Source organism: Pyrgilauda ruficollis, unplaced genomic scaffold (genome assembly GCF_017590135.1).
Source record: "Pyrgilauda ruficollis isolate IOZ18807 unplaced genomic scaffold, ASM1759013v1 scaffold13, whole genome shotgun sequence".
Taxonomy (NCBI): Eukaryota; Metazoa; Chordata; class Aves; order Passeriformes; family Passeridae; genus Pyrgilauda; species Pyrgilauda ruficollis.
The window spans coordinates 14,245,572-14,261,384 of NW_024511432.1; the positions used below are offsets into that span (position 1 = coordinate 14,245,572).

General features: G+C 38.8%; 1 protein-coding gene across 1 annotated transcript in view; it reads right to left on the bottom strand.

The window, feature by feature from the left end:
* Positions 1-15,813, bottom strand: part of LOC121348854 (neural-cadherin-like) — a 61,015-nt gene that overhangs the window by 21,719 nt on the left and 23,483 nt on the right. The window contains exons 7-18 of the mRNA XM_041458810.1: positions 13,252-13,394; positions 10,665-10,837; positions 9,503-9,671; positions 8,543-8,713; positions 7,840-8,012; positions 6,656-6,823; positions 5,787-6,036; positions 5,562-5,689; positions 4,511-4,697; positions 3,529-3,672; positions 2,140-2,423; positions 3-1,617 (exon numbers count right to left, since the gene is read on the bottom strand). Of these exons, the coding sequence (XP_041314744.1) occupies positions 3-1,617; positions 2,140-2,423; positions 3,529-3,672; positions 4,511-4,697; positions 5,562-5,689; positions 5,787-6,036; positions 6,656-6,823; positions 7,840-8,012; positions 8,543-8,713; positions 9,503-9,671; positions 10,665-10,837; positions 13,252-13,394 (3,605 nt within the window). The remainder of the gene's footprint in view (positions 1-2; positions 1,618-2,139; positions 2,424-3,528; positions 3,673-4,510; positions 4,698-5,561; positions 5,690-5,786; positions 6,037-6,655; positions 6,824-7,839; positions 8,013-8,542; positions 8,714-9,502; positions 9,672-10,664; positions 10,838-13,251; positions 13,395-15,813) is intronic.

Genomic DNA, 15,813 nt, shown 5'->3' on the forward strand with positions numbered 1-15,813 from the left:
ACCTTTGTAGCTGTACACATAGACCTCCTTGTGGCCAGACTCATGGCAGTTGTCGTTCTCATCACCAACTGTTATAGTCAGGGTGGTTGTTGAGCTCATAGCTGGAATCCCACTATCTGTTATAACTATTGGCAGGTGAAACACCTTCTGCTTTTCTCTGTCAAAGGACCTCAAAGCTGTTATAGTTGCTGTGTTATTTCTGTTGTCAGTAAGAGAAAAGTCCAAGGAATTCTGATATTCTGGAGGCAATGAAAAGGCAAAGGGTGGCCCGTTTTCCTCAGCGTCCGGATCAAACGCATGAAGTAGCTTTGAGGTGTGGTTCATATGCACTATCTCAGGCTTCAATGTATTCTCCCAAACTACAGGCATGTATGGTGCTTCAAACCTTGGTCCATTGTCATTAATATCCCGCAAGTTAATTAAAACTGTAACACTTCCAGTGCGGGCAGGTGTCCCCTGATCTGCAGCTTGTACAATTAGAGCGTATTTCTGAATGGCTTCACGATCAAGGGCACTTGCCACAACCACGTGACCAAACTGGTCAACCACAAACTGTCTCATAGGGTCTGAATCTGACTTTATAGAATAGATAATCTTCCCATTCAAATCAGAGTCCTTGTCTGTAGCCCTCACTGTGGTTACTGTAGTACCTACAGGCACATCTTCAAATACAGGGTTTGTCTGAATAAACTGAGAAAGGAAAGCTGGGCTGTGGTCATTTGAGTCTTCAACTTCAATCAGGCATACTGCAACACTAGAAAAATCCAGATCTTCCACAGTAATAGTAAGATTAAACTGCCTTTCACGGGCATTCTCAAAATCCAACTTTTTTTTCAGTCGAACAGTGCCACATTGCCATTCTTTGTCATTCTCAATATAAAACTTCTCATCTGGGTCTCCCCCAATGATACTGAACATTAAGTCTGCATTTTCCCCAATGTCTGCATCCGTAGCACACACCTGCAGGACTTCTGAGTCAATGGCACTGTTCTCAGGAATTGCTGCCTGCCACAGCTTCTTTGTGAATTTGGGAACATTATCATTGACATCTGCAACCCAGACAGTGGCAGTGCCAGTTCCTGTTAGCCCTCCCCCATCTCTTGCTTCAACAGTAAGGAAGTAACTTTCAGTTCTCTCCCTGTCCAGCAGTCCCTCTGCCACGTGGATGGTCCCGGTACTGGGATTGATACTAAACATGTCAGTACCAAACTCGTTCTTCACATTCTCTGTTATCCTGTATGTCAGGACAGCATTCACACCAACGTTTGGGTCATCGCGATCCACTGCAGCCATTTCCATGACTAAGGTGTCTGCAGGAGAGTTTTCAAAAACATTCCCATTGCAGTCATCAGGCATGCATGAGAACGTGGGTGCATTGTCGTTTATATCCCACACGTTGATGATCACATCTGCAAACCCTGTAAGTCCTCCTCCACCTTCATCAGTGGCCAACACAATGAATCTCCACAGGGCTCTCTCTTCCCGGTCCAGCCTCTTATGGGAGTAAATGCTGCCTGTTTTCTCATCTATTGTGAAAATGTCAGCTGCACCATACCCATGCAAGGAATATCTCAAATCTCCCCCATCAACACCACTATCAGGATCAGTGGCCATAACCTACAACAGTTTTGAAAAAAAAACCAAACATAGAAAGCATGAAATATGCAGTGATTGCATCACATCCTATATGCTGCTGCAGACTAAAGGAGTCCAAGCAAAAGCATATGACATGGTAATAACACGTGCATGCCAGGGAATAGCAAATCCAGGGACAATTCAGGGCAGGCAAATATGCATTTTTAACAATGTTAACAATTTAAAAATTTTAGGACTAAAATAATATTATATTCTTCATATTCATACAGGTAATTTAAATATTACATTCTGATAGCTGCCTTAAATTGTCCATTATTTGCTTTTTAGGATTAACAAATGATCCATCCTGTTTATCCTACTTACTATCCCTGTAATTTATTTTTTTTCCACAAAAGCCCACTTCTTCTCTTCAGTGACAAAAAAAACTTAGTCAAAATCAACTTCATTAATATCTATGTGCTGAGTTATTTTTAACATAATTGTACCACAGTAATCTGTGTTCTTTCATTGAAATATTATAGTCTGTGAAACTACATACACTACCTGAAGTATGAAGACTGGCAACGAATCCAGTTCCTCAATTATACTTCCATAGTATTCATTGATAGAAAAAACTGGAGCCTCATCATTTTTATTCATGATGTTGATGATGATAACTGCATAATCCTCCCATTTCCCATCAGAGGCCAACAACTGGATCTCATACATTTTTGTTTCTTCATAGTCCAGTGGCTGGGCAATGAAAATGGCTCCTGTTTCTGGATCTACATCCAGCACCCCTCCTGTGTTTCCAGCTGTGATCTGATACCGTAGCTTAGCATTTGTTCCTGTCAATTACCAACAGTGTCAGAAAACACACATTTCTTGAAGTAAACTGATGGTGAGATGAAGTACAAATCATACAATAACGGATTAGTGGTATTATTTTTATTGTATTGTTTTTGTGGTCTTTTAAAACATGCAGCTATGTCAGATTACTTAGCAGCATTTTCAATTCTGGTGTGTCCAACTGTCATTTGCCTCCACAAAATGTGTCTATGCAATGAAGTAGTAATTCTGTTTTAACTTTATTTAGAGGGCAGAAATGAAGGGCCATATATCCATCACACTAGGTCCCCTGTCCAACACTGCAGAGCAGATTCACAGGCAGCCTAAGTCCCAAACTAAAAGTTCCTTGAATGGGTAAATCCTTCTGCAGTACATCTTCACCACATTTGCCTCAGCCTCCTACAGAGTGGGAGGAATCCAGTGAAGTCAGGATTTCCTTGCATTTCACAAATACACAGAGAGCAGTCCTTGGGACTTGTGCAACAAAAAAAAAAAAAGTAGTGTTTCACCATACAGTGAAGCTGAATTAGCAGTGCTTCATGGTCAAAAGATGGAAGCATGCACTGATCCCTCTCTCTTTTATCAGCACTGGTTATGTACTTTTAAATTATTAGTGGCTGAATTTCTGGCTGATTTGTGGATAAAACAGTGTAGCTAAAATTCATCACATGCATTTAGGAAATCTAGATTCAAATAAAACAAAGAAACAAAGAAACCAAACACAGACTATACTGTCCACCATAGAAAAAGCAAATGAATCTCACTGAAATGAAGTCTTACTTATTCTAGTTATTCAGGACATTTTTATTGGCACCCACTTGTAACAAAATGATCTGATCTATAAAAAATTTGTATCTGCAGGCAGAGAAATTATCTCCTATCATCCCACATTAGTGTATGCCTCCTGAAATAAAAATTGTGCCTCACAGCTCACAGTTATGAACTAATGTTCATGCCTGAAGAGCGCACATTTAAAGAAGTTTTAAAATCTGGAGACAGAAAGACATTTCCTTTTCTCATACCACCAAATATGCCTTGGAGTGCTGAGATTAATGAAACTGATTAATATTTTGGACAGAGCTGTGGGGGATTGCAGTGCTTTACCTTCATCCTCATCGTTAGCACTGACTGTAAGGATGGTGGATCCCACATCCTGGTCCTCGTCCACGCTCACCTCGTAGACGCTCTGGGCGAAGACGGGCTGGTTGTCGTTCACGTCGCTGACGGACACGCGCACGTACGCCGTGTCTGCAGAGACAAGGAGCCACACATTCAAATCCCAGCTGTGCCACTTCTGTCAGCTGCAATCCCTTCACCTGTCTGCCTGCACGTTCAATGGAGATAAATATGCAGACAATACAAAAACAAACCCTTAGGGTTGTGGAATGCCTATATACCAACATCACTCAGAAGCACTTGGGTATCAAATAAACTTCACATCCAATTTGTTTAAACACATACTATATGAATAATTGAGTCATTGATGCCTAATATGGCAGTTGTACAGTGCTTAGTCAAAAATTTTTCGTCCTGAAGCCACAAAATTTTAACTTTTTATTTAAGCAGGGCAATCAGTTGAGAAAAGGATTTTCTGTCTTACATATTCCTGCTTCATAATTACTTGTGACTGAATACTGTACATATGCAGTGCTTTGAGAAACACTTGCCCTGCCCAGAGATTTGCATCCTACAGATAATAGGCACATCTTTACCGGCTAGTCAATACTCTCTAAACTCTAGATATGATGGTCTATATGTTTTTTTTTTTTTTTATTTCAGAACAAAAATTTGCTTGATCATCAAGCTAGTCAATACTCTCTAAACTCTAGACATGATGGTCTATATGTTTTTTTTATTTCAGAACAAAAATTTGCTTGATCATCATGTAAAGCTTATCTTCCAGCTCTGACACAACTGTTGCACAGCTAAACAGTAAAAAAGCCACCATGAAGACAGAATAACAGACACTTTTTCACAAGACATGGAAAAACAAAAGAAAATTACTATTTAGTCTTGTATTTCAGAGCTGTCTGTTTTCAGATATAATCCAATAATACCACATTTACCACAGCCATCTGTTCCTTACCAGAGTTTGGCTTGCCATGCTTTCCAGGTCGAGCTGATTCAGAGCCATCCACTGACTTGACTTCCAGAAGGTAGGAGCCCTTCTCCTCTCTGTCAAACACTGAGGTGGTGTAAATGGAGCCTGTCTGGGGGTCCAAGCGAAAACAGGTGTAGTCTCTGCCACTGTCATGTAACAGGGAGTAAGTTACCTACAGGATTAAAAAGAAGTTGTTAATACGTACTTTCCTGTTGTTGAATAGTTCACCACTAGAACAGTACTTAAAGAGAGGAAGAGCTGTCCCATGCCTGAGTACTTGATCAGGCCAAGGAAGCTGGGTAAAACTGCAGCTTCAGCAATCTGGTCTAAAGCCAGTTAACTTCCTTGACTGCTGATCTGTAAAGGAAAATAATTTGTCTAATCAGCTCCTGATTTCACTAGTATGTGTTTGTACAGTGCTTGTGCTGCAGCACTCAAACTCAACTAAAGATCCCAAGTATTTCTACAACATCCACAGGTGAGGTCCATTTGAACCTGTGATCAGGATCACAGACCACGTTCTACCCTCTATTACATGCATGGTTTTGTGACTTGACTTCAGCTTGCACTCTTGCTCTAAGGATGTATCTATTTTCAATTTGTTTAATCAGCAAGGAATACATTCTCTTTGGGTGTTAACTTGCCATATTTTGTAAGGATTCAGTTTGCAGTACTGCCAATGATTTCCAGCTCACAGAAGCTTTTAACACAGCTTTTCTTCCATTCATTTATCCATTCTTATTTTAGGTCTATGTAGAAGTTTCCACACAAAGGAATTCTACAGCAAGCATTTCAACTAAGCTACAGGCTGTGTAAATATTTCCTCATTGTTTTCTGCCTCACACCTACTAGTTCTAGTTGCATTTTTCACCTGGCAACACAGAGAAGCATGTAATTATCTACTTTATTTCATTCTACATTTCCATATTAGTCATCCCTTTTCTACGCTGAAGATTTCCAGACTATTTAGCCATTGCTCCTGCAGAAGTTATTCCACAGCTTTCATCAGGGGATATGAAGGTGCCCACTTTCTTACCTCACCATGCTGACCAAGGTCGAGGTCTGTGGCAGACACCTGAGTGACAAATGTCCCCACATCAGCTCCCTCTGTTACCGAGGCTTCATAAATGGATGAAGTGAAGAATGGGACATTGTCATTGACATCTAGAACATCAAAAAGAGCCCACAGAGAGAAAACTATAAAACTTTAAAGGAAAACAGTGCAGGATTATACTGTGACATCACTGAGAAACTCACACACCTGTGACATTAACATGGACCGTGGTGAACGCTGCCAGAGGAACTGCAGCCACGTTCTGTGCTCGCACCCGCAGCTGAAAGCTCTTTGTTGTTTCATAATCCAGGGGCTCAGCTACCAGGATTGAAGCAGAGCCATCATGTCTGTTTGGAGTCAGGTAGAAACGCACTGGCATGTTGGTCTCTGGGACAAGCCCCTCTTCCAGGTTGTAAGTGACACGGGGATCTCCAAGGGGAGAAGTTGCTTTGATTGTCTGCACAGTTCAAAAAGTGTGTGTAATCAACCCTTCTGCAAGTACAGCAACATTTCTAAAAGCTTTTGTGTTTTCATTCTCCCAGATATTCAGCTACAAAACACAAAACTCTTATAAATGCTCACTATTTATGCAAATAGAAAATGTTCAGTTATCTTGTATTTGCGGGGTTCCCAGATGAAGGAAGGAATGATGTATCTGAATCTATGTTCTTAGAAGACTAATTTATTATTTTAGGATTTATGTTATATTAAAGAATACTATACTAAACTACACTAAAGCATACAGAAAGGATACAGACAGAAGGTTAAAAGATACTAATGAAAAACTTGTGACTCTTTCTCCAGAGTCCAGCACAGCTTGGCCATAATTGGCTAATAAGTTAAAATAATTCACAGCAGAAACCAATGAAACAATCACCTTTGGATAAACAATCTCCAACTACAATGCAAAGCAGAAAAACACAGGAGAAGCAAATGAGATAGTATCGTTTTCCTTTTTCTCTGAGGCTTCTCAGCTTCCCAGTAGAGAAATTGTGGCAAAGGGATTTTTCCAGAAAATATGATGGTGACACAGTTACTCTGCAGTCTGAGAGCTACAGACAGACAAACAACCTTACCAAAATTGAGGCATCCCGTGTCGTATTCTCTGGAATAACAACTTCATAGCTGTCTCTTTCCCACTGTGGAGGCTGGTTTTTTGCACTGGTTACAGTTACAGCAAGTTCAACTTTACTGCTCCTGTTGCCTCCATCTGTAGCAATAATCTCTCGAATTATAGATGACTTCTGAACAGTAAAAAAGGTTTCATTACAGAAGGTTTTGAGCAGGCCTCCAAAATAAATTAAAACATAAAATTAAAGGTACACTTAAAAATTACCTTCATAGAAGAAAAAGATCTGAAGATGAACTCAAAATATGAACTAGGTGTAAATTTGATGAAAATTCTATTTACTTACTTCAGAGGGTTGGAAGATTTTGCTATATGTCTCAATAAACCTAAGCAAATGTCACACAAAATTTAAAACCAAACAGAACCAAAAAACCCACTTTGTGGAGGTCCTGACTTCTTAAGCTTACCTATTAACAGTTCTTGTTATTAGGTCTGTAGGGTTCTTAGAGTCATTAAAGAAAATACATTAAAATTATACACCTTCACCAAACTTTTGTGTGTCAATTATTTAGAAATTCAATTTCAGAATTAAAAATATCTATTTAAAGACTGACATCTACAACAATACTTCAATTTCAAAACAAATTACTTTAAAACCTGAAAATATCAAACTGCTTTGTAGGTATTTAGAAATAGCTGAAACTGATCTATTTTAGATAACTACATGAATTATGCTTTCACCTTCCTGAGGGACATAAAGCTATGCTTAATGCACCACAACTGACATATGTCAATTTGGGAATCTGTATCAGGACCAAAATTTCACGCTTTTTCCCATTCAGGTTTGCATCTTGACTCATTGCCTGTAAACACAATGAAGTGCTACACCTGGGTTCTTGCTCCTCTGCTTCTGCCCTCAGCCCCTCCAGCCCTTGGAATCAGCATGCCAGAGCCAGGGAAATGGGAAGAGCAAGTCTCAGAGGCAGTGCTGTGGCTGCTGCTTCCCAGCTGAAAGCAGGGCTTGCTCATAAGCAATTCAAATTCCATGAACCCAGCAGCTAAAAGCCTTAGGTTCATGTTTAATTTAAATAGATGTATTGATCATTTAACCTGAGAGGTAACCCAAACTCATGACCTCAGTCTCTCCTACGGTATATTGAAATAGCTTAAAAAGGAAAGCAAGCACCATACCTGAGATATGGGTTGGTTCACAAACACCCAGCCTGTGGTAGGATTAATCTGTAAATAATTTGGTTCATCACTCGCTATGGAATATGTAATGGCAGCATTTGAGCTGTAGTCATCATCACGGGCTGCAACACGCAGGAAGCTGGTCCCAACTCTTGTGTCCTCTTTAAGGAAATCTAATGGAAGGAAAGGATATTTCAAATTTATCATTAATTTGCTAAACTACCATGGACGTTTTAATAAGTCATAAAGAAATAACTGCCATACATTATTACTTTAGTATAATTTTCTCCTCCTTGGAACAATGGCCACACACACTGAGTATTTTAAATGGCTGCTATCACTCCAGAGCTACAGATCATATCTGAACTTCATATTACCCTATTCATAACCTGGAATTCTTATTTCTTATAAGATACTTCTTTTCACTGTATTTTAACCCAGAGAATAATTGCTCTGTATGAATGACATGGCTATTGTTTCAAGGAACTTTCCCATAAGGCAGGCCTATGAGCCAAGGCTGTACATGTTACATCACACATTACACAGAGTAACAGCTCTGCATTAAATAAGCAAAGTGCATCTCTGGATGCATCAAAATTTGTCACGTGTTCTACTGCCAGGATAGGCAAAAACTCAAAAATCTGAGACATGGGGTACGCTCACAGTCAGGGCACTGAAAGTCTATCCAATGACTCTCAATTACATTCATAGTGGGTGTTTTCAAATCTGGGGTCATTGTCATTTTGGTCCAGGATGACAATATTGATCTGACATATTCCAATGAGTGGCTCCGCTGCCTGATCTGTTGCTGTCACAGTGATGGGATATTCCCTCTGCTTTTCTCGATCAAATACCTGAACAGTTGTCAGAACTCCTGAAAACAAATTAAATATAAAAGAGTTAAAATTCTGTGCATCTGGCAACCTTCTTCAAGCAGATGTTTATTTTTCTGTCGATACATTGGGATACCATGCAGTAGGTTAAGTACACCTGTAACATCAGCTTCAGGTTCAAGGATCCAATCCTGAGATTTAACAATTGCAACAGCTGACATTGTACTGCTCAGGCAGACTCAAACTTCAGTTACATTTCATCCACACACAAGAGGAATTTGAATTACAATGGAAGCTTAATTTAAGTATAGAAAATGGAGGTAAGTACAAACTAAGAGAATGAGTTTCTCAAGAAATTATTTCTTTTGAAGAGCTGTAAGTACAGGGTAAAGGAATGTTTCATATCTTTTATCCTCCAGAAATTCAGCCTGAACTTAGTTTTCGCCTTCTAAGATTTAGTTCCTTTGCTGTTTGTAAGACTGCTGTCATTTGGACAAATCACTTATATGCTATTAGCAATGTTGCAAGATAATGTACACTTAAAATAGGTTTGTTTGGGATTTTTAAATCCAGTTGCAAAAGCACACAAGTTACTTCACAAAGCAGAATTTCCACGTTTCAAGGAAAACATCAGTTTTAGTTCAGTACTGGACATGTATGAAACTTAGTTTCATGGAAAACTTTTTCATGCAATTAATACAGTTTGTATTTGGTCTGCAGTCAAAACTCTAAATGAAAAAGCATGAAGTCTGATTTTATCTAAGCCTTTTTTCCAACAGTGTCACAAGATGGTTTCTCTATGCCATTATCAGCACTGACATTTGCTTTACCTGTGTCAGGGTGAATGCTAAATGCTGGCAGGACACCATCTCTGTGCATCAAGCCATATTTCACTATTCCATTGGCCCCTTCATCAGCATCAGTGGCTTCAACCTGCAGAACAACAGTCCCTGAAGGCTGATTTTCCAGGACAGAAGCATGTTCCCGATAATACTGGCACTACGAGATGGGGGGAAAAGAAAGAAAGAACAATTTAAAAAAGAGAAAATCAAGGACTTCCCTTGCCATTTGATTTAAAGGTATACTGGCAGAGGGAAAAAATAATTATTTAGCTACACTTGCATTGCCATGCTCTGCTGTTAAAGCATTATCTTACCATGATTAATTTAAATTTCCCTTGCTATTTGTGGTTATACAAACAACACAAAACATGAGGCCACTGAGCATCTCCAGCTAATGGAAATATTTGGAGAAAAAGTTAAAGTTGCTTCCAAATGCAAATATTTTTCTATACCAGCAAAGGTCTAGTAGAAGAGGCATACACTTGCCCAAACCACAGAATTGTTTTGATCAAAAAGGATTTCTACACAAAGTAACTTTGTCAAGGAGAGGTTACTGGAAATTTATAAGACTGACATGAATACTTGCTGACTTTTCAAAATATGCAACATTGCTCATCAACATCTGAGCCATGAGCACCCCACCTGAAGTTTTTAGACAACAGATCTTTAATGTGAATTAACATTCTGAAAACAAATTCAAGCATTTATTTTTTACAGTACTTCACTATTTAAGCTAAAACACTCGTTCTTCTCTCTTTCATTAGTTCCAGATGCCATCATCAAAGGAAGCCTTTGTAATTTAGAGGGGTGTTCTGGAGTATTGTGGAACAAGCCCACTGCACAGACAGCTATCCTTGGGGATTCCTGCTCACATGGGATCTCCAGAAGTGTTTCACTTGGCCTCGCCCTCTGAAATGCCAGAGATGAAGTGTGGCTCAGGGAACAGACAGGAGCTCACAGCAGCTGTTCTGCCACAAGAGCAGAACAAACCCTGAAAGCCTTAGGGAGGGATGGAAAAGGAGGAGAAGACAGGACCCAGAGGGAAGCAGAGCTCCTCCTGACCAGCTCTTCTGCTGCACACCTGCAGTGCCAACAGTGCTAAAACAGTTTTACACAGTCCAGTACAAATGCCAGAGGCTCATATATTTACCTTCTGAAAGACAGGTTTGTTATTGTTGACATCATCAATTTTCACAACAACCTGGGCAGTACTGGTGAGAGGATGGGGCCCTCCAGAGGCATTATCATCAGTAGCTGTGACATTCAGAACATACTCTGTCCCCTGCAGCTCAGGAAATGGGCTTGCACGAAGTCTAACTAGCCCTGTAAAAACAGCAGGTTGTGGGGTTTTGCTGCGTTTACCCATTCCCATTATTCTTTTCACTAGTAAGCATGACAACAAAGCATTCTGGCTTACCTATTCACCAATAAACCATAAAGCTGTGCTGTTTAATTAAACTATGGTGTTTTTACTGCAGACCCACATTAAAACAAAATTAAGACATCACAACAGGTTTGTCTGCAGGTTTGTTTACAGAGCAAACTGAGCCTGCAGCCATAACTCAGCTGACCTGCACATAATGGCTTTCTTCAATCTGCAGCTGCCATGGACAGCTCAGCTGAGACTCCTTCAATTTTACCTTCCTGCAGCTCAGTCAGGGCACAGGCTGGGAAGCTACAGAGGTACAGGCTGAGAAACCTCTGTTCTGCCTCTCAGAACTCCCCACTGGACACAGCCTGCTGGGTGGGACACGGAGGCACTGGTAAAAAGAGGTGCTACAAATGCAGAAGGGACCACGGCTGCCTGAGATCCTGCAGAGACGGGCTGTCATTGTTTTACTCCACCATCCATCACATCTGTTATTCATCAGGAATAATCACAATTGTCATCACAACAGAGTATTTTCACAGCATCAATGTCACTAAATTTTGCTTGAAAATGTAATGTTTTAGCTGCAGCACTTATCTTTGACACTTCTCCACTGTACCTTCACATTTCTACAAGACGGTACAGATTATTCCCCTGACATCATTCCTAAAAAGGAGCTGCTGTAAGCCACTGTATAAACCTTTACTGGTTTATTCAGCAACAAAAGCTTAAAAGTGTTTTGGAAAAAAATGCTAATATTCCTAAAATTAAGTTCCAAATATAGAACTATAACTATAGAATTAATTGGCAAAGAAGTATAATTGTACCTATTGCTAATGTTCCGAAAATTAAGTTCCAAATACTATAGAATTAATTGGCAAAGAAGTATAATTGTACCTATACATGATTTTCTATATTAAAACTGTGGAGATAATCCCAAGAGATGCTATCAATCAAATGTTAAGATGTTTTGACCAAAAACATCTGTTTCTCACAAAAAAGATCTTCAGAAGTGTCATGTATATTCATGCTGCAGCTTTTAGACCCTTTCAAAACCTTTGTTCCTCTTCAGGTGCCAAAGCATCTGTAGAAATTTAACTCTTGGAACCTGCAACTCTATTTTTAAGTCAGAAAGGAAGTAAAGGAGCTCATAGTAAACTCAGGGTCAGTATTCAATACTTGCAAGTTATCTGCAGACTGTATTTTTGGGAATGTTTCAGAATCTAACATTAATATTGCAGAACTATGATTGCATTGAAATTAAAATTTCATGTTAAGTGAACTCCATGAAATAAAGTGAAGGAATAACTAAGGGCAGCTTGGTCCTTCCTATGTGTTCAACGCTTTGGAAAATCTAAGTTCAGATTTTGATTGCAGTTCAGAATACAAAGTAGTTTAACTGAAGTTAATTAAGTTACTTCAATCCTTCAATGGGATTTCAATTTGTTTGCCTGTTTCAATCTCAAAACATCCTCTTCTGTTTTTTTCAAGCAATCAACAACAAATAAATCCTATTAATTTAAAGGGATATGCCAACCTACTCAGATGTTGGTGTTTGTGCATTTATTTTAATTACTTTTTTTTTTTCTAATAAGGACACCAATGTGGTGGGAACCTTTTTTCTTCTTATGTTTTGAAAATATGTGACTATTGCAAAGAATTTTAAAAGATGTAGAAATTGCCATTTCAGAACAAATGCCTTAAACTGTAAAGTATCCTCCACACATCATCTTTTCTCATGCATGCAGTATTCTTGGCTAAACAACACTGGGCATGTGAATGATTAATCTTAAATGAAAAATGTACTTCTTCAGATTTTATAGACTTTTACCTTCACTTCAATAAAACAGTGGTAGTCTCATTCCACCTACAAACACTTCATTTTCTGTCAGCACAACATAGATAAGTCCAGGCAAGAAATGTTTGCTCTCACCAGCATGATCAGGACATTGACACAAGCATGGGGTGGGAAAAGCCTCATTTATAATCCCAGATGTCCAGTTTCTTATATTAAATTCTATTCAGATACTTGTCTGACATTTTGGAATGTCATCCTGTTATCAATAATAACATTCTCTATTAAGTTACTGTCTCTTGAGCTACCTGTTATCTATAATAATGCCTCTATTAAGTTACTGACTGAAAGCAAACATTGAACAGGTAAGAGAGGTCAATTATACATAGATTTAGAAAATTATACAATTTTTTATCATTATAAGAGAGTATATGCATTCTTTCCCTGCACTTACCAATATTAAGCTTCAAAGATGGCATATGTGATTCAGTTTGATAATAAGACCAAATTCAAGGTGCATCACAACAGAACCAACATTATGACCACAGCAGCAAAGAGCTAATATACAATTACCTTTCTTAGGGTCAATAACAAAGTTCCCTCTCTCATTCCCAGACAGAATATCATATGTCACACCATCTCCATCAGGATCAACAGCATTAACTGTGGCAATCAGTGTGTTTGGGCCTGCATCTTCAGAAACAAAGCTCCTGTAGCTGTTAAAAAACCCAGACAACAGCACATTCATGAATTTAACCAGGATATAATAGATACAGAACTGAACTTTACAACACCTACTAACTTCTTGTTCAAAGGGCACTGCAGGAATTTGTAATTTTCTAATACAATTATACTGATATGATGCTTTTTTGTTAAGCAGTGAAATTATGGCATTAATGATCTATCCAACCATCCACAACTTTCTGTTTTTACCCCCACATTTCCCTCCAAACTTCCAGCAGTACCACAGCCTTGAAGATGAGCTGTGCAACAAGACTTGTGCTAAATGCAGAATTCACTTGGGATTTTTTGAATTTGAGAAAATGAGCTTCCTGATTCCAACACCAAGCAAACATTTGCTAAGTTAAAGCAGTTCCCATCACAGCACTTTCTGACACAAGCCCTCAAAAGGCTTTCAGTGCAGTCCTTGCCCAGCAGGACTATGATAGTGAGATGTGGAGGATATGTGCATAATGTCAGTTTTACAAAAATCTCTGCTCAAGTCCAGACACATCACTGACATTGTAAGCTCTTAAGAGGCATTATCAGCCTAAGCTTAATGCTCTCTGGAGTAGAAAAGCCCCTGCTTTAGCAAAGTCCCAAATATTTATTATTCTATCTGACTGCATTGAGCGTGTGGCAGACTAAGCACCCACCAGGTCTGTCCACAGGAGACATCCCAAAGCTCAGCTCTAAGACTGAACTGCAGCTGGCTGTATCCACCATAGTACAGATGCACCACTGCGTTAGAGTGCTTATGGACACACTGGCCAGATGCTGAGAATAGCAAAAAATTGAAAGGAAAAGAAAATGGATGCTCAGAAAACCTTTTCCTTCCCTTTTGTTGTCGAGATATGTGAGTTTTCTATGAAACCTCCATAGAAACAGCTTCTTTTCTTCCCCCAGTTTTATATGCAACGAAGTAAGAGAAGTAAATCATTCTGGTTTAGCTCAGTCACAAACCTCAAGACACTGTCTTAACTGTGCATCTCAAAAGCAAATGAACAGTAATACTGATAATTTTTTACATGAAATACAGGGAGAGTGGAGTTCAAAAGAGATCTCTTAAAAAAGAGAAAGTAAAAACTGACAACATGAAAGAGAGTGGTAGCCTTAAGCATTTCCTATCTGAGATAAAGAATAACTGTGATGAAAGAGAGCTCATGGCAAGGAATCATGAGTTTATACTGGGCTGTAAATCTGTTTGAACAAAGGGCTAGAAGGACAACACCATCACCTAGATTTGTATTAGACTGCCACAGAGCACAACATTAACTGCAAACAGTCTCTCAACAGGCCCCAATTTACATGTGCTCACAATGATTCTATTTCATGGAAAATTTCAGCTAAGTTCTGTCTGAAATTTACCTCTGGGTTCAAGATTTTTTTCGTAACAGGAAAGATAAAGTAAAATCAAAGCCTAGTTAACCAAAAACTTGAGATAATTTGTATTCCAGGGGATGAATTCAATTTCAATGCCTATCTACATGTACACACAACAGTAGTTTCCCTGCTATTGCACAGAGAACAGAAAAGCTTCTTGTGAAGGTTTGGTGATTTAAAATAATATTATTTTAATCATATTCTTCAGCAAACTTTAAGTACAAGAGCTGGCAGGGAGTTTTATTTAAACTATGTTTTCTGTTTCCAATTTGTTACAGATGTTACAGCATCTTAAATATTATCACTTGCTTCTGATCAAAATATTAAGAACAGATGCAGATAAATATTCAATATCTCTGAATAGTAAAAGAAATTAAATTAAAAATAGGAAGAGAAACACAACCTGGTTTAGTATTTGAAAATATAGAGAAATCCAACATTAAATTACAAAAGATCAAATTTTCCAAGCCATATCTCTTCAGTAATGTTTGGAAAAGAAAGAAAGGCACAAGATTTCGAAGCCAGAGGTTACCTGCATATAAAACAAGGACTGTCAGAAAGCTTTGATGTTTTGTTCAGCTAAACCCCAAGCTTAACATCACTGAAATCTTTGCTTTGGTTTTGTTCTGGGCAACTTCTACTTTTAAAAGTAGAAGTCTGGTGCAGAAGCTGACTGGAAATTCCATTACTAAGGCTCTAACATCACTGCAAATTTACAGCACTTCTGGTATTGCTTCAGAAGCTGCTGAGTCCCAGCTATGGAAGTGCTTACATGTATTTAGAAGAAAAAAATATATACATACAATTTGTAGGGGATGGAAAGTGAAATTAAGTGAATTCCACTTAATGGCATTTATCTTGTGGGTTTTGTAATTCAGTTGCCATTTAGGTTTGTGTCATCTAAGCATTTTTCTTTGACAGCTATAAACCAGGGATGCAGACTGCTAACTCTAAGTTTCAACTGCCTAATTAAAAGGCAAAATTCCCCCATGTCTCTAAATGAAGGCTGATGGCAACAACTCTGTTGCCTGT